The 23002-nt window shown below is 41.6% G+C and overlaps 1 protein-coding gene across 1 annotated transcript in view; it reads right to left on the bottom strand.

The window, feature by feature from the left end:
- The window catches only part of IL12RB1 (interleukin 12 receptor subunit beta 1), a 228817-nt gene that overhangs the window by 50630 nt on the left and 155185 nt on the right, over positions 1–23002 (bottom strand). The window contains exons 8-9 of the mRNA XM_069745689.1: positions 11441–11645; positions 7079–7249 (exon numbers count right to left, since the gene is read on the bottom strand). Coding sequence (XP_069601790.1) covers positions 7079–7249; positions 11441–11645 — 376 coding nt within the window. The remainder of the gene's footprint in view (positions 1–7078; positions 7250–11440; positions 11646–23002) is intronic.

Genomic DNA, 23002 nt, shown 5'->3' on the forward strand with positions numbered 1-23002 from the left:
CAAGTACTGCCTAAACACATCAAATGAGGGACAGACACCAGGCCTCAATTCACCCAGCAATCAACCAGGCATGAGGTATTGGGGGTCTGGGGCAGCATTTAAAGCTTTTCAATGAACGTCACAGTAAGACGAGGTGGGTAAGTGATCGGTGTGGGGCCCCTTTGCGGTGAGCCATGACACCACATGCAACACCTCTGCTTTCTTGTTGAGCCAGACTCAGGTGGCACAAATATCAGTTTTCTAGACTACCATTGTCAGATAAATTTAAGAATAGTAACATGGGTAGTTGAGTACAAGGAAGTGGAGACCTGACGTTCTCGGAGGCCTACTACTACTGCTAATTTTTTTTTAACAGGGATATGGTGCCCACACTGCTAAATACTACGTGGGCTGTGTTAGATACTGTGTGGCTGCTATATACTACCTGGCCAGTGTTAGATACTATGTGGGCTGTGTTCTATACTGCGGGTCCATGCTATATATTATGTGGCCAGTGTTCTATACTGCGTGAGCTGCGTTATATACTACATGGCTGCTATATACTACGTGGGCAGTGTTATATACTACGTGGCTGTGTTCTATACTGCGTGCTATACACTACGTGGCCACTGTTAGATACTATGTGAGCTGTGCTATATATTATGTGGGCTGTGTCATATATTACGTGGCCAGTGTTACATACTACGTGGGCTGTGTTATGTACTGCGTGGCTGCTATATACTGCGTTGCTGCTATATACTGCGTGGGCTGTGTTATATACTACATGGCTGTGTTATGTTCTACAAGGTGTTGTGAATTCCGCTCTTGGGCTCCCTCCGGTGGTTGTAAGTGGCACTTTTGTGAGTTCTGCTCTTGGGCTCCCTCTTGTGGTTTTAAGTGGTATGGCTGCTCCTTGGAGATAGCTGTCTGCAGCTGCTTCCACTGATCGTCTTTTCTGCTCGGCTATTTATGCCTGGCTCTGTCCTTCAGCCAGTGCCACTTGTAAATGGTTCCTGGTTGGATTTACATCTCTTTGGATTTCCCTGTTATCCTGACCAGTTCAGCAAAGCTAAGTTTTTGCTTGCTCTTTTCTGTTCACAGATTGTGGACTTATCCATTCTGTGCTTTCTATGTTTGTCCAGCGTTATCAGTATGAATTAATTCTGTCTTGCTGGAAGCTTTGGGAAGCAGATTTACCCTCCACACCTTTAGTCTGGTGTGGAGATTTTTAGTAAACTCTGCGTGGATTTTTGTAGTGTTTTATACTGACCGCACAGTATTCCATCCTGTCCTATCTATCAAGCTAGACTGGCCTCCTGTGCTCATCCTGGTTTCATTCTGTGTATGTCTTTTCCGTCTCCACTCACAGTCATTATTTGTGGGGGGCTAATCTATCCTTTGGGGATTTTCTCTGAGGCAAGATAGTTTTCCTGCTTCTATCTTTAGGGGTAGTTAGCTCTTAGGCGGTGATGAGGTGCCTAGGGAGAGTTAGGAGCATCCCACGGCTACTTCTAGTGTTGTGTTGAGCTTAGGGACTGCGGTCAGTACAGTTACCACTTCCTTTAGAGCTCGTTCCATGTTGCTCCTAAACCTCCGCATCATAACAACAAGGCCTATATTAACGCATCGGGTATTCTACAATATATATGTATTTGTACAGCAGCCACATGGTATATACCACAGGCCATGTAGTACTCCTATATACTACGTGGCCTGTGCTATATACTAGGTGGCTGCTATATACATACATACATATTCTAGAATACCCAATGCGTTAGAATCGGGCCACCATCTAGTGCTTTTATAACAGCTTGCAGTCTCTGAGGCGTGGAATTAATGAGTGTCAAACAGTACTCTTCATCAATCTGGCACCTACTTTCTCTGATTGCTGTTGCCAGATCAGCTTTGCAGGTTAGAGCCTTGTCATGAACCATTTTCTTCAACTTCCACCAAAGATTTTCAATTGGATTGAGATCCGGACTGTTGTGAATTCTGCTTTTGGACTCCCTCCGGTGGTTGTAGGTGGTAATGCAGTTGTCTCTGGGCTGCAGTCCTGGACAGGTGTATCTGCTGATTGCAGTTCTGACTGGGGTATTTAGGTTTGCAGGACTCATTAGTCCTTGGCAGTTGTCAATGTTTCTTGGGAAGAGTTGGATCTCTGTCTGGCTTCTCCTGCTTAGCTGCCAATTCAGCAAAGATAAGTGTTTGTTTCTTTTTCTATGGCACACAAGCTGTGTGCTTGTTTTTTGATTGTATTCCTGCTCTGAGTTTAGTAGTCTCTGGAGTTGCAGATATACGCTCCACGTCTTTAGTTAGATGGAGGAATTTTTTGTATAATCTGCTGTGGATATTTTTGGAAGGGTTTTAATACTGACCGCACAGAACTCTGTCCTATCCTTTCCTATTTTAGCTAGAGTGGCCTCTTGTGCTAAATCCTGTTTTCTGACTGTGTGTGTTTTTCCTCTCCTACTCACAGCCAATATTTGTGGGGGGCTGTCTATCCTTTGGGGTTCTGCTCTGAGGCAAGGTAGTATTCCTATTTCCATCTTTAGGGGTATTTAGTCCTCCGGCTGTGACGAGGTGTCTAGGGCTTGTTAGGTACACCCCACGGCTACTTCTAGTTGCAGTGTTAAGATCAGGATTTGCGGTCAGTATAGTTACCACCTACTCCAGTGAAAGATTTCATGCTGCTCCAAGGAAGGTCACCGGATCATAACACAGGCCATGACATTGACCCTATGTGTCTTTTTTCAAGGAATGTTTTCACAGTTTTTGCTCTATGGCAGGATGCATTATCCTTTCAATTGATGGGATAAGAAAAGTGTCCAAAATATCAACAACAACTTGTGCATTTATTGAAGATGTAATGGCAGCCATCTCCCCAGTGTCTTTACCTGACATGCAGCCCCATATCATCAATGACTGTGGAAATTTGCATGTTCTCTTCAGGCAGTCATCTTTATAAACCTCATTAGAACGGCACCAAACAAAAGTTCCAGCATCATCACCTTGCCCAATGCAGATTCGATATTCATCACTGAATATGACTTTCAACCAGTCATTCACAGTCCACGATTGCTTTTCATTAGCCCATCATAACCTTGTTTTTTCTGTTTAGGTGTTAATGATGGCTTTCGTTTAGATTTCTGCATGTAAATCTCATTTCCTTTAGAAGGTTTCTTACAGTTCGGTCACAGACGTTGACTCCAATTTCCATCCATTCGATCCTTTATTTGTTTTGTTGTGTATTTCCTGTTTTGGAGACATATTGCTCTAAGTTTCCGGTCTTGACGCTTTGATGTCTTCCTCGGTCTACCAGTATGTTTGCCTTTAACAACCTTCCCATGTTGTTTGTATTTGGTCCAGATTTTAGACACAGCTGACTGTGAACAACCAACATCTTTTGCAACACTGCTTGATGATTTACCCACTTTTAAGAGTTTGATAATCCTCTCCTTTGTTTCAATTGACATCTCTCGTGTTGGAGCCATGATTCATGTCAGTCCACTTGGTGCAACAGCTCTCCAAGCTGTGATCACTCATTTTTAGATGCAGACTAACGAGCAGATCTAATTTGATGCAGGTGTTATTTTTGGGTATGAAAATTTACAGGGTGATTCCATAATTTTTTCCTCAGAATTGAGTGATTCCATAATTTTCCCCCTATGCTTGGTTAAAAAAAAGTAACCATTACTGACTACCACAATTTTTGTTCTTGATTTCTTTTAGTGTTTCTTAAAGCCAGAAAGTTGCCATTTGAAATGACTTTAGTTTTGTGCCATGTCTGTGATCTGCTTTCTTTTCTACAAAATTAAACAACTGAATGAACATCCTCCAAGGCCGGTGATTCCATATTTTTTGCCAGGGATGGAATAAGAAAATGGAAGACATACAAAACCATGCCTAATCTCCCTTGATCTGGGGCTAAGATCTCACCCCGTGGGGTCAAAATGATCACATGAAAGGTGAGCAAAAATCCCAGAACCACATTAGGGGACCTAGTGAATGATCTACATAGAGCTGGGACCACTGTAACAAAGGCTACCATCAGTAACACACTACGCTGCCAGGGACTCAGATCCTGCAGTGCCAGACATGTCTACCTGCTTAAGCCAGTACATATCTGGGCCCATCTGAAGTTTGCAAGAGAGCATTTGGATTATCCAGAAGAGTATTGGGAGAATGTCATATGGTCTGATGAAATCAAACTAGTACTGTTTGGTAGAAACAAAACTCGTTGTGTTTGGAGGAGACAGAATGCTGAATTGCATCTAAAAAGCACCATACCTGCTGTTGAGCATAGGAGTGGCAACATCATGCTTTGGGGCTGTTTCTCTGCAAAGGGACCAGCATGACTGATCCGGGTACATGAAAGAATGAATGGGGCAATATATTGTGAGATTTTGAGTGCAAACCTCCTTCCATCAGCAAGGGCATTGAAGATGAAATGTGGATGGGTCTTTCAGCATGATAATGATCCCAAGCACACCGCCAGGGCAATGAAGGAGTGGTTTTGTAAGAAACATATGAAGGTCCTGGAGTGGCCTAGCCAGTCTCCAGATCTAAACCCCATAGAAAACCTATGGAGGGAGTTGAAAGTCTGTGTTGCCCAGTAACAGGCCCAAAACATCACTGCTCTAGGGGAGATCTGCAAGGAGGAATGGGCCAACATAACATCAACAGTGTGTGCCAACCTTGTGAAGACTTACAGAAAACGTTTGACCTCTGTCATTACCAAAAAAGAATATATAACAAAACAACAAAATATTGAGATGAACTTTTGTTAATGACCAAATACTTATTTTCCACCATAATTTGAAAAATAATTCTTGCCCAGTCAGACAAAGTGATTTTCTGTGTTTGTTTTCTCATTTTGACTCTCATAGTTGTGATCTACCTATGATGTCAATTACAGGCCTCTCTCATCTTTTTAAGTGGGAGAATTTGCACAATTGGTCACTGGCTAAATACTGTTTTTCCCCACTGTACATACCCAAGTGAGTCATCCAGTATGCACCAACTTTAGGAATGTGTAGAAAAGACCTGGGATTAGATTTCGGTTGACACATGTTTGACCAAGAGCATGCCCAGAAGGTTTCAGACAGTGTTGAAAGCAAAAGGTGGATTTACAAAATGCTAACAAAATAACACAAATTTAAATTTAGATCTTTATGAGCAAAACAGTAATGCAGTGACATAACAATAATCTGCATAACTAATCATATGCTAAATAGTTGCAAGTCAAATTTAAGTGTGAGATATCCAAGATGATTGTCTATAAAATGATAGCAACCTCAAGTTCAAAGCAGAAGTGAATATTGAGATATGGAGCATTGATACCCTTTTGTATGTGTAACATGCAGTATGTGTCTGTAGATGTGGAACATACATACAGTGTTTATGTCACATTCTGTATGCGTGCATGTAGCATCCACATTTTAGAAATACTGACAGTGCATAAGAAAGTTCATATGTGTAAACATGTCGGAAATCACTCAACAAAGGAAAAAAATGATGGTCAATCATGGGGTGATTAGATTGTTTATGCTGGAACAGCAGCAGCACATCGCACGGTGCAAACTCCAGATGTGCTGCTGATAACATGATACTGTATGGGGAAAGATTGCTCTATTAATGATCATTCTGTGTTCATCATTCTTCCTCAGCCGATATAAAGATACCGGGAAATCCTGTATATACTCGAGTATAAGCTGACCCGAGTATAAGCCGAGGCATTTAATTTTACCACAAATTACTGGGAAAACTTATTGACTCAAGTTTAAGCCTGTTAGCATTGTCACCTCATCACTATCCTTTTATGCATGGCTCTTCATCCCCATCCTGGTATGCATGGCTCCTCATTCCTATCCTGGTATGCATGGCTCCTCATCCCTATCCTGGTATGCATGGCTCCTCATCCCTATCCTTGTTTGCATGGCTCCTCATCCCTATCCTGGTATGCATGGCTCCTCATTCCTATCCTGGTCTGCATGGCTCTTCATCCATAACCTGGTATGCATGGCTCCTCATCCATATCCTGCTCTGCATGGCTTCTCATCCCTATTCTTGTATGCATGGCTCTTCTTCATCCCTATTCTTGTATGCATGGCTCTTCATCCCTATTCTTGTATGCATGGCTCCTCATTCCTATCCTTGTATGCATGGCTCCTCATCCTTATCCTTGTCTGCGTGGCTCCTCATCCCTATCCTGATCACCATGGCTCCTCATCCCGATCCATGTATGCATGCCTCCTCATCCCTATCATTCTATGCAAGGCCTCCATTAAAAAACATAAAAAAATAAACCATTATACTTACCTTCCTGCGCTCCCTTGCAGCGTCTTGTTCGGGTGCTAGCACCTGCTATATGCTTGTAAGCAGCGCATGGCAGGGACGTCATGCACTGCTCACAAGCAGAGCACAGCTGCTGGAATACTCACTGCTCTCCACCCTGGAACTATGTGCATGGAGGGCAGTGAGTATTCATTGCTAATCACGTGGGAGTAAAGATAAGTGAATATTCATTTCTCTTAAGTAGCAAGTACATGTGGCTGACCGGCAGCTGCAGGAATCCGGCTGCTTCTAACACTGTGCATGCCATTACAGAGCAATAAATATTCAGTGCCAGAGCAGTGAATATTCATTTCTCTTTGGCAGCGGGTACAGGAGTTAGCCGCAGCAGCCGGCTTCTGCCTCCTGTGACCCGCTGCTCTGCCACTACTACTCTCCCTCTATCTTCTGGACCCTCACTTGAGTATAAGCCAAGGGGGCGTTTTCAGCACACAAAAAATGTGATGAAAAACTCGGCTTATACTCAAGTATATGCAGTAGGCGCTTAACGACATGTATATTGGTGATCTTGCTCATTTAATGGCCTGAACGCAGCCCATGTAAATGCAACCTAAATGCTTCTGTGTGACTATGTAATATGCGAGCATTTGGGGCTCCACTTTTAACTTTTGTCCAGGGCCCCATTTTGTCTAAAACTGGCCCTGACAACCATCACTGTAGTGGTTTAATAATAAAATTAATCATCAAAAATACAAATTGCCTAATACAAGTGTTGTATGATCTACTGTAAACCAATCTTGTAGATTACCTGTAATTATGGTTGCTTTATTGGTTAGATTTTTGGTAAGATTGCCAAGGTTTGCCCTTTTCATCTCATTGGTTTTCCATACAATGCAATATGATGATTTTCTTGCTTTCTTTCCTTTCCACTTCATAGTTAGATTATTTCCAGATAATGTCACATTTTCAAAGGCTATTGCTGAAATAATGAAATATAATGAGCACAAGAGCAAACACTTTTACATAAAATTAGGTATGCGCAAATGTTTAAGCACATTTCTATTTGATCCAATTGTGCAACATTTTTGCAAGTTAGTTCTTATTTGTTCGGTTTTAATCCAAGAAGAATATTAGGAAACAAATTGATTGTGTAAAGGTCAGAGGAGTAGTTTTCATGACACTGAAGCTGTCTGGATCCAGCAAAGCTGGCCAATCAGCATTAGAGCAGCACTTACAAGCTCTACATAGACTGCAGCCGTGGCTGGTAACTTTGCAAATGAGCAGGAAGCGAGAAAATGAAACATCCCTCCATGAAGGGGAATGAAAAGGATTTTTGCAAAGTTGCTTGTTTGTTCAAGCACTTTTGTAAGCTTACCCATTTTATAAAATGAGAATAAAACTTTAAATATCACAAGCTACTTGTATTCAACAGCCATGGTCTCATAAAAGAAGCTTAGATTCTGAAAATATATGGAATAAAGAGGAAATGCACAGGAAATATGCAATCCAATATCCAATGGAAACAGAGCTTTTCCATATTTCACTTCCACCCTCTTCTGTCCTTTGATTCATTAATAAAAGCTATATACACTAAATACCGATTAACTTTATGTTTGCAATTTCCATTTCCACTATTCAAAATGTTATTACACCTTCCCGCTGCGTCCAATTTCCAATTTTTTTGTTTTCGTTTTTGAAAACAAACTTGAAAATGAGAAAAGAAATTCCAAGTGCAGTGAAATTGTGAAAAAAAACCCTCACAATTTTTACATTGTTTTTGGGAATTATTTTTACAGCATATATTGTTTAGTAACAATGACCGGCAACATGATTCTCCTGCTCAGTACGATTATTGCGATATCAAAATTGTCAAGTTTTTTAATTATTATAGTGGTGAAAAAAAACGAAATAAAAAAAAAAACAATTTTTCATTGTGTTGCCATTTTCCAAGACCTGTAACGCTTTCATTTTTCGATTGATGGAGCAGTGCGAGGGGTTGTCTTTTGCAAAGCAAAACATTTTTATTGATACCATTTTTGAATTGATATGGCATTTTGATTGTTTTTCACAGCATATTTTTGCAGTATTTGCAGAGACCAATAAAAACAAAATGTTGACATTTTGATTTTGTGTCTGTTTACTGTGTTTACTGATTGGATTAATTATTTTAATAATTTGATAGATCAGACATTTCTGGATGCAGAAAGATCATTTTTTTATTTTTTTTTAATAATTATTGGCGGAAAGGGGAGTGATTTGAACTTATGTTTTTTTTATTTATTTCATATTTGTTGAAAAAATGTATTATTAGTGACCTTATGGGACTAGATCATGTGATTGCTTATATTATATAGAGCAATATCACAGTATTTCTGCATATAGTAAAAGTCATGGTCTTCTTTGAAGCCCCAAGTATGGGGCGAGCTCACCCCGTGAGACCACACCGTACACCCGCAACCGACTTGCGCCATACATATACGGTATGCATGTACATACATACATACACTGTAAGTTACAGTAAGTAACATCTTATCTAGAGGACCACAAAAACCCATTACAGAAATGCTCTTTGATTAGCCTTCCAAGCACTGGGACCTGTAAGAACATTTAAATGTCAAATAAGAAGTGTTATAATTGTCCAAAATCTTACCTGTCATTTGTGCAGAAAGCTCAATGTCTAATGGATGTTGTTGCTATAGGGTAGGACAGTGGGTGTTGTAATAGTGTTTAATAACAATAGAAATATACAGTGCTGTGCAAACAGTTTAGGTACACTTGCACACAGCTTTTGATGAAATCCAGAAGGGAGGTTGTGGATGTAGGCATGCATACATCCTGCCTCTATGGGAGCCTTATTATGACTTCCAGGACTCCTTCTTTACACTGAAGATAATTCTTAATGCCATTGGCTGTATGTTTGGGGTCATTGTCCTCCAGCAGAATAAATTAGGAGCCAAACAGATGCCCCCTGATGGCATTGAATGATGGATAAATATCTGACTGTATTTCTCAGCGTTGTGTGCACCATTAATCCTAACCAAACCCCCAACTGCATTTTCAGAAATACATCCCCAAATTTATGAGGACCCTTAAACAAGATGTCTGCTAACACTAATTAGTGTATCACTCATAATTTCTTTGGCGAACAAACTGTCTTTGGTTACAGCCAAATCTTACAAATTTCAATTCATGGGTCCAAAGCACTGCTGCCATTTTTCTGAACCCCAGTTACTCTGTTTTCATGCACAGCTGAATTTTTTGACTTTGCTTCCATGGTTTGGCTTTTTGGATACAATTCTTCCATGAAGACAACTCTAATCCGAATTCTTCAAACAGTAGATGGGTGTAGCTGGGTCCCAGTGGCTACTGCCAGTTTTGAGCTAATGATACCATTCCAATTTCAAAGGGAAGTAAGCATGTTGTGTCTTTCATTAGCACTAAGTTTTCTTGGCTGACCACTGCATCTTTGGTTCTCAGTAGTGTTCATTTCTTGGTGCTTCTTCAAAACAGTCTTCAGTCTTTCAAATCGTTGCCTGGGAGAGACTTTGTTGATTCAGTATATCTACTGTCATGATCCCAATGGCAGGGGATCACAAAAAGGACAAGCACAGATACAAACAAGCTCTAGGGCGATGGAACCTGAGCTGACCGCGACCCTGAACCTAACACACAAATAAAAGTAGCCGGGGAACGTGCCTACGATGATCCTAGACGTCTCGCTCCAGCCGAAGATCTAACTTCCCCTATCAGAAGAAACACAGACCTCTCTTGCCTCCAGAGAAATACCCCACAGCAAATAGCAGCCCCCCACATATAATGACGGTGAAATGAGAGGAAAGCACATACGTAGTATGAAAACAGTTTCAGCAAAATGAGGCCCGCTAAAGCTAGATAGCAGAGGATACAAAAGTGAACTGCGCGGTCAGCGAAAAACCCTTCAAAAAACCATCCTGAAATTACTTGAACTCATGTGCCAACTCATGGTACATGAAAAGCAATTTCAGCCCACTAGAGCAACCAGCAGCAGAGAATCACATATCTGCAGGCTGGACTAAAAACCAAATTAAGCAAAACACAAAACAGGAAAATCCAAACTTAGCTTGTCCAGAAGGTTCTAGGAGCAGGGAGCAGAGGTAACAAGACACACTGGATACATTGATAACCGGCGAGGAAATGCCAGCAAAGCCAGGTTAAATAGGAAACTCCCATATGCTGATGGAACAGGTGGAACCCAGAAACCCAGGAAAGACAAGTCACCCAGTACCATCAGTAACCACCAGAGGGAGCCCAAAAACAGAACTCACAACAATCTACCTTGTGACTTGCTGCTGTGCTCAGTCTTGCCATGGTGTATGATCTGTGGCGTGAAATTGTCATCTACACCTTTAACTTTTTAACCGAGTTTGGCTGTTCCTCACCTAGTTTTAGGCCTCCAACAAATGGTCATCCCAAATACTGATTTAATTTCTCCTTTGCTCAATCAATTAGCATTTTATTGATTGGTAAAAATAAACGGTTAACACTACATTTTTTAAAGCATTCTTACATTTAGCTAGTACTATGTTTTTGAACTACAACCCTACTTACGTTGCTCATTTTCTGTTTTTTTCTATCTCTTCCTCCCTTCCCTCTCACACTCTTTCTTTCTATTCTACTACTAGCACTATAGAAGATCTATAAAATTAGTTTTTATTCAAAAAACACCGGTTGTCCCATAAAAAAGAAGCCTTAACAACAAAAAATAAATAAATAAAAGTATGACTCTTTGACGAAGAGTAGGAAAAAAATGAAAGCACAAAAATGAAAAATCACCCAGTCTGGAAGGGGTTAAACACAAATAGTATTCATTTGCTTAAGGCTCTAGATTGAACCAAGTCTCAGCTAATAAAGTGCTTAACAGTGTCCCCATAAAAGGTAAAAGGCAACGTATGCCAAAACAGGTATATTTCAGCCCATTTTACCTTTAATTTGACTACAACTTTCAATGCAGGGTTATTCTTACACAATCGCTATCAATATTATAAAACTTCCATTGTGAATTATATATTTTTTTTAGCCAACTGTACAAACTCTCTGCTCAAAAATCCAAAGAACAATTTAAACATCTCAAAAGAATGAATATAACAAGTGGTTTGTCTAAATTGAACAGAAAATACCGCTTTGACCATACCTGCCCCATCTTCTTCAATGACTGTAGACCATGGAGAAGCAGTTTGAGCTTGATTAGCAGCTATAACAGTGACATTATAAGCTGCTCCAGATATGCTTGCATTGAACCAGTAGTTTTTTGTTGAGTTACTTGTGGTTACCCCAAAGCAAGGGAGAAAGGTAACATTTATATGGTAATTCGTAGTGCCTTCTTCTTTTGTGCTGGGCTGTAAATATAAAATTAAAAGAATAGAAACAATCAAATACAGATTTATTGTGTTTATTACATCTTCTACTTACTTTATGACATAACATAAGCTTTTCCATATGTATTTAGTTTTACTGATGTACTAGAAATCATTGTCTTGGTATGTGATGTTAGCTATTGGACAATAAAATGGTCAGCATCTGTCAACAGGTTTTTGCTAGCCCAGGGGCAGAGACATTGATTCTAGCGATGTATCACTTACTGGGCTGTTTATTTCAGTTTTGATAAAAATTACCGTTTTATCTTCTGCAGATTAACCAGCTCTCTGAATGCTGAGTTTTTCATAGCCCTGTCCACACCAGTGATTGGCAGCACAGTGTACATAGATGTTAATCAATGGTTGGGGTAGAGTTATGCAGAGCTCATGAATATAGAGCACACCATGGCACCAGATTTACTAGTTCTCTAATGACAATCTCCTGCTGAAAAAAATAGTGATTTTATAAAAGCTACACTAACCAGCCCAGTAAGTGACACATCGCTGGAATCAGGGTATTTGCCCCCAAACCATGTTGCTGTCAGTTTAGGTGGAAAATACCTGGTCACAGATTCCATTTAAGAATCTAAATATTTTTGACACTATTAATGATTACACCAGATGCAGCCGAAAACCACTTGGTCAATAAACTTCTGCTGTGATAAACAATCATTTGATTTTGAAGGGGCACAGCTGATTCACCCGCAAAACTGTGCTGTAATCAGCTGTTCCTTTGCAAAATCAAGTAACTGTTGTTAAACAAATGCAAAACAACGATGGTTAATTTAGGTGTGTTGTAGCCGCACCACACCTGTGACCTGGATATGTCTACCTGGTCTTAACATCAGGCCTCATTTAGATGTCTGTGATTATTCACGTATGCAAAAAACAGTTGGCATTTTATCAATGTTTTGGATCAAAGATTTATCAGTGTATGGACAATGGGTCAGTTCTGTCTGATCTCATTTTCGGTTACATACTCCTTTTTCATGAGGGCACAAAAAAGTGGTCGTCTGAATTTTTGTGCCCTATAAAAAAAGGTGGCTACTGCAGAAAGTGAGGTTGGACAGCACAGAAAGTGACTCCATCAAAGGCCCCATCAGAGTATCCACCTTAATCCCATTTTTCAGGGTTTCACATGGAAGCCTCAATAGACCCATTGATGAGTGCCTAAAATGTGATGTTAACCTGGCCTTAGAATAAGGAGAATATACTTAGCGTAAAATAATTATTAAGAATGAAGTGTCCATTTGACCCGACCTATTTGTAGTCAGTGAAATTAATAAATGAGCATCAATATGCCAACCTAAAATATTGGAGTTCAAAGAAACCATTGAACCAATTTTATGAAATTTAACTATACCTATAAACATGCCGATTCATCTGCGGGGGCTCTGTAAAACCCCTGACTGTCCAACCACAGCTTTGTTAGGAAGTCAGTGTGTTAAAAGGGCATTAAATATTGTGAGGAGAATACTCCACTCAGTAGTGATGAGCGCACTTCCACCATGATGCTAAAATGTGCAGGAGGAGGCACAAGATTTCACATCATCAGATATGGGCCAGCAAGTTTACGCCGTGCCATCCTCTTCTGTGATGATGCAGACACACACAGCATCCCATTAGCAGCATAACTTCGCCCACTGACAAAGACATGAACAGTCTATAATTTTAAGGGTAGGATAATTTTAACATTGAGAGATAGAATATCAAAAATAAAATCCAGAAAATCACATTGTATAAATTATACAAATTTATTTGCATTTTTCAGTGAGAAATAAGTATTTGATCCCCTACCAACCATTAAAAATTCTGGCTCCTGCAGACCAGTTAGACGATCCTAATCAACTTGTTACCCTCATTAAGGACAGCTGTCTTACATTGTCACCTTTATAAAAGACTCCTTTCTACAGACTCAATCAACCAGACTCTAAACTCTACAACATGGGCAAGACCAAAGAGCTATGTAAGGAAGTCAGGGACAAGATCGTAGACGTGCACAAAGCTGATATTAACTACAAAATCATAAGTAAGACGCTTGGTGAGGATACAACTGTTGGTGCAATAGTAAGAAAATGGAACAAATAAAAAAAAGACTGTCAATCGACATCGATCTGGGGCACTAGGCAAAATCTCACCTCTTGTGGTATCCTTGATCATGAGTAAGGTGAGAGATCAGCCTAAAACTGCATGGGGGGAACTTGTTAATGATCTCACGGCAGCTGGGACCACAGTTACCACAAAAATCATTGGTAACACATTACACCGTAAAGGTTTAAAATCCTGCAGTGCCCACAATGTCCCCCTTCTCAAGAAGGCCCATGTGCTTGCCCATCTGAAGTTTACCATTAAACACCTGGATGATTCTGTGAGTGATTGGGAGAAGGTGATGTGGTCAGAAGAGACAAAAATTGACCTCTTGTGCATTAACTCAACTCGCCGTGTTTGGAGGAAGAGAAATGCTGCCTATGACCCAAAGAACACCATCCCCACTGTCAAGCATGGAGGTGGAAACATTATGTTTTGGGAGTGTTTCTCTGCTAAGAGCACAGGACTACTTCACTGCATCAATGGGAGAATGGATGGAGCCATGTACCGTAAAATTCTGAGTGACAACCTCCTTCCCTCCGCCAGGACATTAAAAATGGGTTGTGGCTGGGTCTTCCAGCAAGACAATGACCCAAAACACACAGCCAAGGCAACAAAGGAATGGCTCGAAAAGAAGCACATTATGGTCGTGGAGTGGCCTAGCCAGTCTCCAGACCTTAATCCCATGGAAAACTTATGCAGGGAGTTAAAGCTCCGAGTTGTCAGCCTCAAAATCTTAATGATTTAGAGATGATCTGCAAAAGAGTAGTGGACCAAAACTCCTCCTGACATATGCGCAAATCTCATCATCAACTATAAAAAAGTCTGACTGCTGTGCTTGCCAACAAGGGTTTTGCCACCAAGCATAAAGTCTTGTTTGCCAGAAGGAACAAATACTTATTTCTCACTGCAAAATGAAAAAAAAATGTATATAATTTATACAATGTGAGTTTCTGGATTTTATTTTTATTATTCTATCTCTCAATGTTAAAATTAACCTACCCATAAAATTATAGACTATTCATGCCTTTGTCAGTGGGCAAACTTACAAAATCAACAAGGGATCAAATACTTATTTCCCCCACTGTATGTGTAGAATCAGCAATTCTGGAATTATCACTAAAGTACAATCATAGTCACTTAAAACAATAATATAATTTACAAGCAAGGTGAGAAAAAGAAGAAAAAAGTGATTAAGGTGCTAATGAACAAATTGTTAAGGTTAAATGGCTAATATTAAATGGTTCCTTTTATTGGAACCAAACAGCTCACCAAAAAGGATATATATGAAATACATACGGCAAATAAATAGTGTAGTGTAAACCATGCATTAAAACACACTTTATATGTATATTTTGAGTAGTTGAAATCCCGTAAACTAAAGAAAAAGTAGTTTTCCCACTACAAATCATTTTCTGCAAACTGCCAATTCTTCAATATTATGCCTCATGTTCTGTAATTTCCATTTAACCCTCTGTCACATACAACTGATCTGACAGGCGCTTCTCTTTTACTTTCATTTCTCCTTCCTCACCAGATTGTGAGGAAACCCCCTCCCTCCAGGTAGTCTCCTGTCTCTTGAAGGTCTGTGAAACCTGATATCACAGTTGGATTTCAGAGCTTCAGGGGAGAGGATATAGCTGCACAGATCTCTCAGGCTCATTGTATGTGAATACGTCACATTCAGTAAGGTTGGTATTTTATGTTTTTATTCATCACAATAGTTTATTTAGCTTGTTTTATGAATGTATAGCACAAAATGTGAGGATATTTCATAGAAATAAGGGAGATTTTATAAAAGAAAGTGTGCTGCTCAGGCATATACAGTAGTTCCCTCACATATTCCTTCTCTTGCTTCAGATTATCTGCTGAAATGGAGAGGAAAATGTACAATTTATCCAAACAACTTGATGTTGAGGAAGTAACAAACATGCTGTTAGATGATAGAGACCTCACACTGAATGAGGATTTAGGAGAGGAAAGTGAGATTGATTCTCATGATGAGGTGGAAGAATGTGTCCTGGATTCTGAAACAGAGCAAGATGGTGACAGTGGTGAGGATGAAGAAGTTGGATCATATTATATTGGAAAAGAACTAGTACTTGGAGAGCTACGCAGGAGAAGCGTGAAAACAATCGGTATCCCCTCTCGCCTTCAAGTTCAGCTCAAAAGGTTCCGCCCAGAAGATGATGGTGAAAAGTCACCATCTGCACCACCTCACAAAAGAAGGAGATGCACCACCTGCCAAACGGAAAGTGGAACCAGAAGGCTTTCAAATTATGAATGTCTCAAATGTCATAAAGCAATTTGCCTGACACATGCAAAAATGGTGTGTAATTCTTGCTATTTGCTCTGCAAGTGTGACTTTTCTGGGGAAACCTCAGCATCTACTTCTGATTGAATATGTTTTTAATAGTACTTAAGGTACCTTAAAATTAAGTTTGTGTTCAAAAATTTTCTTTGTACATTTTTTTGAGAGAGTCGAACTGGGGACTATTTGGCGGGAGTTTTGAAAAGTTTGTATTTCATAGTTATTAGTTTTATGTTAAGTAAATGTTTTTTTTTGCAACTGATTATGTGTAGTCTCTTTTATTACATCCCTATGAAGGTCACTGATCACTTTTAGAGCACTGAAATTGCAAACATTAGATATTATAGGTATTTTTCCAGCAGGCGCCTGACAGGCACATTGTATGTGAACTCGTTAGTCCGAATATTGTATGTGACGGAGGGTTAAGTAATCCATCCAAAATGCATTCCTAACCTAAGCCTGGAAAGGCATGAGTAACGAGTAAATCAAGATACAGTATTTGTTGTTTCCTTTCACCAGTTTGAGCATGTTAAAATGGACACAACATGGAATAGTCCTTGCAGAGCTGAGAAAAATGTAATTTTTTAACTTCTCATCTCCATTATGAATATATTTGCTTGTAAAATTTTGATTTTAATTTCCACTAAGACCAAGTTGGCATTAGCAGATATTCATCTCTGGGGGCGTTGACTTTTTCCCCTGAATGACGTTGACCAATCATAAGCAGGAGGGGGTGGGGAGGGGAAATAACAACACACCATAGAGAATGTCAGACCATTCTACTATGAGAAGTGTAATGATAAACATCCCTGCTCTCCTCAATGTACTCATTGCCTACATCTACTGTGACTACAAGCAGAAAAGGGGAGTAGAACAGAGCTGTGTGTCATTACAAGTACTTCTGTAAGCAGGTAGCGGGATGTTATGTGTTGTGAATTCTGTGGCTGAATTCACTTCTGTGGTCACAGGTGGTATTGCAGTCTCTGGGCTTCCTCCCTCAGGTGTTTTGGTGAGCTCGTTGGCTGCCTTGCTATTTAGCTCCACCTGAGTCTGTCTTCCTTGCTCCTTGTCAATGTTCCAGTGTTGGATCTGAGCTACTGCATCTTTCCTTGGGCCTGCTGCTCTGCTAGATAAGTGCTTCTAGTTTGTTTTCTGTTTTTTCTGTCCAGCTTGCTATTAACTTTTGCTGGAAGCTCTGAGAAGCAAAGGAGTGCACCGCCGTGCTGTTAGTTCGGCACGGTGGGTCTTTTTGCCCCTTTGCGTGGTTTTCGTTTTAGGGTTTTTTGTAGACTGCATAGTTCTCTTTGCTATCCTCGCTCTGTCTAGAATATCGGGCCTCACTTTGCTGAATCTATTTCATTCCTACGTTTGTCTTTTCATCTTGCTAACAGTCATTATATGTGGGGGGCTGCCTATTCCTTTGGGGTATTTCTCTGAGGTAAGTCAGGCTTGTGTTTCTATCTTCAGGCTAGTCAGCTCCTCAGGCAGTGTCGAGTTGCATAGGTAGTGATAGGCGCAATCCACTGCTGCTTATAGTTGTGTGAGGATAGATCAGGTACTGCAGTCTACAGAGATTCCACGTCTCAGAGCTCGTCCTATTGTTTTTGGTTATTGCCAGACCTCTGTATGTGCGCTGATTACTGCACGCTGTGTTGCCTGATTGCCAGCCATAACAGTACAAGGAGCCAAACCAATGATTCCCAATAGAGGGAAAAAAGAAATCCTGACAGCATTTTTTTTTCTTAGCTCTGTCTTCAGTCTTTTTTTTCCCCTAGACATTAGAGTGCTTCAGGACACAGCTGTGGACATGGATATTCAGGCTCTGTGCTCCTCAATGGATAATCTCGTTGTAAATGTACAAAAGATTCAAGATACTATTGATCAGAAATCGATGCTAGAACCAAGAATTCCGATTCCTGATTTGTTTTTTGGTGACAGAACTAAGTTCCTGAGCTTCAGAAATAATTGTAAGCTATTTTTGGCCTTGAAACCTCATTCTTCTGGTAATCCTATTCAACAGGTTTTGATTATTATTTCTTTTTTGCGCGGCGACCCACAGGACTGGGCGTTTTCTCTTGCACCAGGAGATTCTGCATTGAGTAATGTTGATGCATTTTTCCAGGCGCTGGGATTGCTTTACGATGAGCCTAATTCAGTGGATCAGGCTGAGAAAAATCTGCTGGCTTTATGCCAGGGTCAGGATGATGTAGAAGTATATTGTCAGAAATTTAGGAAGTGGTCAGTACTCACTCTGTGGAATGAATCTGCACTAGCGGCTTTGTTCAGAAAGGGTCTCTCTGAAGCTCTTAAGGATGTAATGGTGGGATTTCCTATGCCTGCTGGTTTGAATGAGTCTATGTCCTTGGCCATTCAGATCGGTCGTCGCTTGCGCGAGCGTAAATCTGTGCACCATCTGGCGGTATTGTCTGAGAGTAAACCTGAGCCTATGCAGTGCGACAGGACTATGACTAAAGTAGAACGGCAAGAACACAGACGTCTGAACAGACTGTGTTTCTATTGTGGTGATTCTACTCATGCTATTTCTAATTGTCCTAAACGCACTAGGCGGTTCGATAGCTCTGCCGTTATTGGTACTGTACAGTCCAAATTCCTTTTGTCCATTACCTTAATGTGCTCTTTGTCATCGTATTCTGTCATGGCGTTTGTGGATTCAGGCGCTGCCCTGAATCTGATGGATTTGGATTATGCTAAACGTTGTGGATTTTTCTTGTTGCCTTTGCGGTGTCCTATTCCGTTGAGAGGAATTGATGCTACACCTTTGGCCAAGAATAAGCCTCAGTACTGGGCCCAGCTGACCATGTGCATTGCTCCTGCACATCAGGAAGTTATTCGCTTTCTGGTACTGCATAATTTGCATGATGTGGTCGTGTTGGGGTTGCCATGGCTACAAACCCATAATCCAGTATTGGATTGGAACTCTATGTCGGTATCCAGCTGGGGTTGTCAGGGAGTACATGGTGATGTTCCATTTTTGTCTATTTCGTCATCCATTCCTTCTGACATCCCAGAGTTCTTGTCGGACTTTCAGGATGTATTTGAAGAGTCCAAGTCTGATGCCCTACCTCCGCATAGGAATTGTGATTGTGCTATCGATTTGATTCCTCGTAGTAAATTCCCTAAGGGTCGTTTATTTAATTTGTCCGTACCTGAACACACCGCTATGCGCAGTTATGTGAAGGAGTCCCTGGAGAAGGGACATATTCGCCCATCGTCGTCACCATTGGGAGCAGGGTTCTTTTTTGTAGCCAAGAAGGATGGTTCGCTAAGACCGTGTATTGATTACCGCCTTCTTAATAAGATCACTGTTAAGTTTCAGTATCCCTTGCCATTGATTTCTGACTTGTTTGCTCGGATTAAGGGGGCTAGTTGGTTTACTAAGATTGATCTTCGTGGTGCGTATAATCTGGTGAGAATCAGGCAGGGAGATGAATGGAAAACGGCATTTAATACGCCCGAGGGTCATTTTGAGTATCTGGTGATGCCGTTCGGACTTGCCAATGCTCCATCTGTTTTTCAGTCTTTTATGCATGACATTTTCCGTGAGTATCTGGATAAATTCTTGATTGTTTACTTGGATGACATTTTGATCTTCTCAGATGATTGGGAGTCTCATGTGAAGCAAGTCAGAATGGTTTTCCAGGTACTGCGTGCTAATTCCTTGTTCGTGAAGGGATCAAAGTGTCTCTTCGGTGTGCAGAAAGTTTCATTTTTGGGGTTCATCTTTTCCCCTTCTACTATCGAGATGGATCCGGTTAAGGTTCAGGCCATCCAGGATTGGACTCAGCCGACATCTCTAAAAAGTCTGCAGAAATTCCTGGGCTTTGCTAATTTTTATCGTCGCTTCATCTGTAATTTTTCTAGCATTGCCAGACCATTGACCGATTTGACCAAGAAGGGTGCTGATTTGGTTAATTGGTCTTCTGCTGCCGTGGAAGCTTTTCAGGAGTTGAAGCGTTGTTTTTGCTGTGCCCCTGTGTTGTGTCAACCTGATGTTTCTCTTCCGTTCCAGGTCGAGGTTGATGCTTCTGAGATTGGTGCAGGGGCGGTTTTGTCACAGAGAGGTTCTGGTTGCTCAGTGTTCAAACCATGTGCTTTCTTTTCCAGGAAATTTTCTGCTGCTGAGCGTAATTATGATGTGGGCAACCGAGAGTTGCTGGCCATGAAGTGGGCATTCGAGGAGTGGCGTCATTGGCTTGAGGGTGCTAAGCATCGCGTGGTGGTTTTGACTGATCATAAGAACCTTACTTATCTTGAGTCTGCCAAGCGCTTGAATCCTAGACAGGCCCGTTGGTCGTTATTTTTTGCTCGTTTTGATTTTGTGATTTCATACCTTCCGGGCTCTAAAATTGTGAAGGCGGATGCTCTGTCTAGGAGTTTTGTGCCCGACTCTCCGGGGTTATCTGAGCCGGCGAGTATCCTCAAGGAAGGAGTCATTGTGTCTGCCATCTCCCCTGATTTGCGGAGAGTGTTGCAGAAATTTCAGGCTAATAAACCTGATCGTTGTCCGGCCGAGAAACTGTTCGTCCCTGATAGGTGGACTAGTAAAGTTATCTCTGAACTTCATTGTTCGGTGCTGGCCGGTCATCCAGGAATCTTTGGTACCAGGGAGTTGGTTGCTAGATCCTTCTGGTGGCCATCTCTGTCGCGGGATGTGCGTGCTTTTGTGCAGTCCTGTGGAATTTGTGCTAGGGCTAAGCCCTGCTGTTCACGTGCCAGTGGGTTGCTTTTGCCCTTGCCGGTCCCGAAGAGGCCTTGGACACATATTTTGATGGATTTCATTTCTGACCTTCCCGTTTCTCAAAAAATGTCGGTCATTTGGGTGGTCTGTGATTGCTTTTCTAAAATGGTCCATCTGGTGCCCTTGGTTAAATTGCCTTCCTCCTCTGATTTGGTGCCTTTGTTCTTCCAGCATGTGGTTCGTTTACATGGCATTCCTGAGAATATTGTTTCTGACAGAGGTTCCCAGTTTGTCTCGAGGTTCTGGCGAGCCTTTTGTGTTAGGATGGGCATTGACCCATCTTTCTCCTCGGCCTTCCATCCTCAGACTAATGGCCAGACCGAACGAACCAATCAGACCTTGGAAACATATCTGAGATGTTTTGTTTCCGCTGACCAGGATGATTGGGTGTCATTTTTGCCGTTGGCTGAGTTCGCCCTTAATAATCGGGCCAGCTCGGCTACCTTGGTCTCTCCATTTTTCTGCAATTCTGGGTTCCATCCTCGTTTCTCTTCAGGACAGGTTGAGTCTTCGGACTGTCCTGGTGTGGATTCTGTGGTGGACAGGTTGCAGCAGATCTGGACTCAGGTAGTGGACAATTTGACCTTGTCCCAGGAGAAGGCTCAGCTTTTCGCTAATCGCAGACGCCGTGTGGGACCCCGACTTCGTGTTGGGGATCTGGTTTGGTTATCTTCTCGTCATATTCCTATGAAGGTTTCCTCTCCTAAATTTAAACCTCGTTTTATTGGTCCGTATAGGATTTCTGAGATTCTCAATCCGGTGTCTTTTCGTCTGATCCTCCCAGACTCCTTTTCCATACATAATGTATTCCATAGGTCGTTGTTGAGGAGATACGTGGCACCTATGGTTCCATCTGTGGAGCCTCCTGCCCCTGTTTTGGTGGAGGGGGAATTGGAGTATATTGTGGAGAAGATTTTGGATTCTCGTGTCTCTAGACGGAAACTCCAGTATCTGGTCAAATGGAAGGGTTATGCTCAGGAAGATAATTCCTGGGTTTTTGCCTCTGATGTCCATGCCCCAGATCTTGTTCGTGCCTTTCATGTGGCTCATCCTGGTCGGCCTGGGGGTTCTGGTGAGGGTTCGGTGACCCCTCCTCAAGGGGGGGGGTACTGTTGTGAATTCTGTGGCTGAATTCACTTCTGTGGTCACAGGTGGTATTGCAGTCTCTGGGCTTCCTCCCTCAGGTGTTTTGGTGAGCTCGTTGGCTGCCTTGCTATTTAGCTCCACCTGAGTCTGTCTTCCTTGCTCCTTGTCAATGTTCCAGTGTTGGATCTGAGCTACTGCATCTTTCCTTGGGCCTGCTGCTCTGCTAGATAAGTGCTTCTAGTTTGTTTTCTGTTTTTTCTGTCCAGCTTGCTATTAACTTTTGCTGGAAGCTCTGAGAAGCAAAGGAGTGCACCGCCGTGCTGTTAGTTCGGCACGGTGGGTCTTTTTGCCCCTTTGCGTGGTTTTCGTTTTAGGGTTTTTTGTAGACTGCATAGTTCTCTTTGCTATCCTCGCTCTGTCTAGAATATCGGGCCTCACTTTGCTGAATCTATTTCATTCCTACGTTTGTCTTTTCATCTTGCTAACAGTCATTATATGTGGGGGGCTGCCTATTCCTTTGGGGTATTTCTCTGAGGTAAGTCAGGCTTGTATTTCTATCTTCAGGCTAGTCAGCTCCTCAGGCAGTGTCGAGTTGCATAGGTAGTGATAGGCGCAATCCACTGCTGCTTATAGTTGTGTGAGGATAGATCAGGTACTGCAGTCTACAGAGATTCCACGTCTCAGAGCTCGTCCTATTGTTTTTGGTTATTGCCAGACCTCTGTATGTGCGCTGATTACTGCACGCTGTGTTGCCTGATTGCCAGCCATAACAGTTATGTTTGCTAATGACAGGTGTTATGAAGGCAATCCAGAAACACAGTGTGCATAGCGATCAGAGCGCACACAGTGATCTGACAAATACCCAAAAATACAAGAACGAGCTCTGAGACGTGGAAACTCTGTAGACTGCACACCTGATCCTATCCTAAACACAACTAAAAGCGGCTGTGGATTGCGCCTAACAACTACCTAGGCAACTCGGCACAGCCTAAGAAACTAGCTAGCCTGAAGATAGAAAAATAGGCCTGACTTGCCCCAGAGAAATTCCCCAAAGGAAAAGGCAGCCCCCCACATATAATGACTGTGAGTAAGATG

The sequence above is a fragment of the Ranitomeya imitator genome, chromosome 1, assembly GCF_032444005.1.
Source record: "Ranitomeya imitator isolate aRanImi1 chromosome 1, aRanImi1.pri, whole genome shotgun sequence".
In the NCBI taxonomy this organism is placed as follows: domain Eukaryota; kingdom Metazoa; phylum Chordata; class Amphibia; order Anura; family Dendrobatidae; genus Ranitomeya; species Ranitomeya imitator.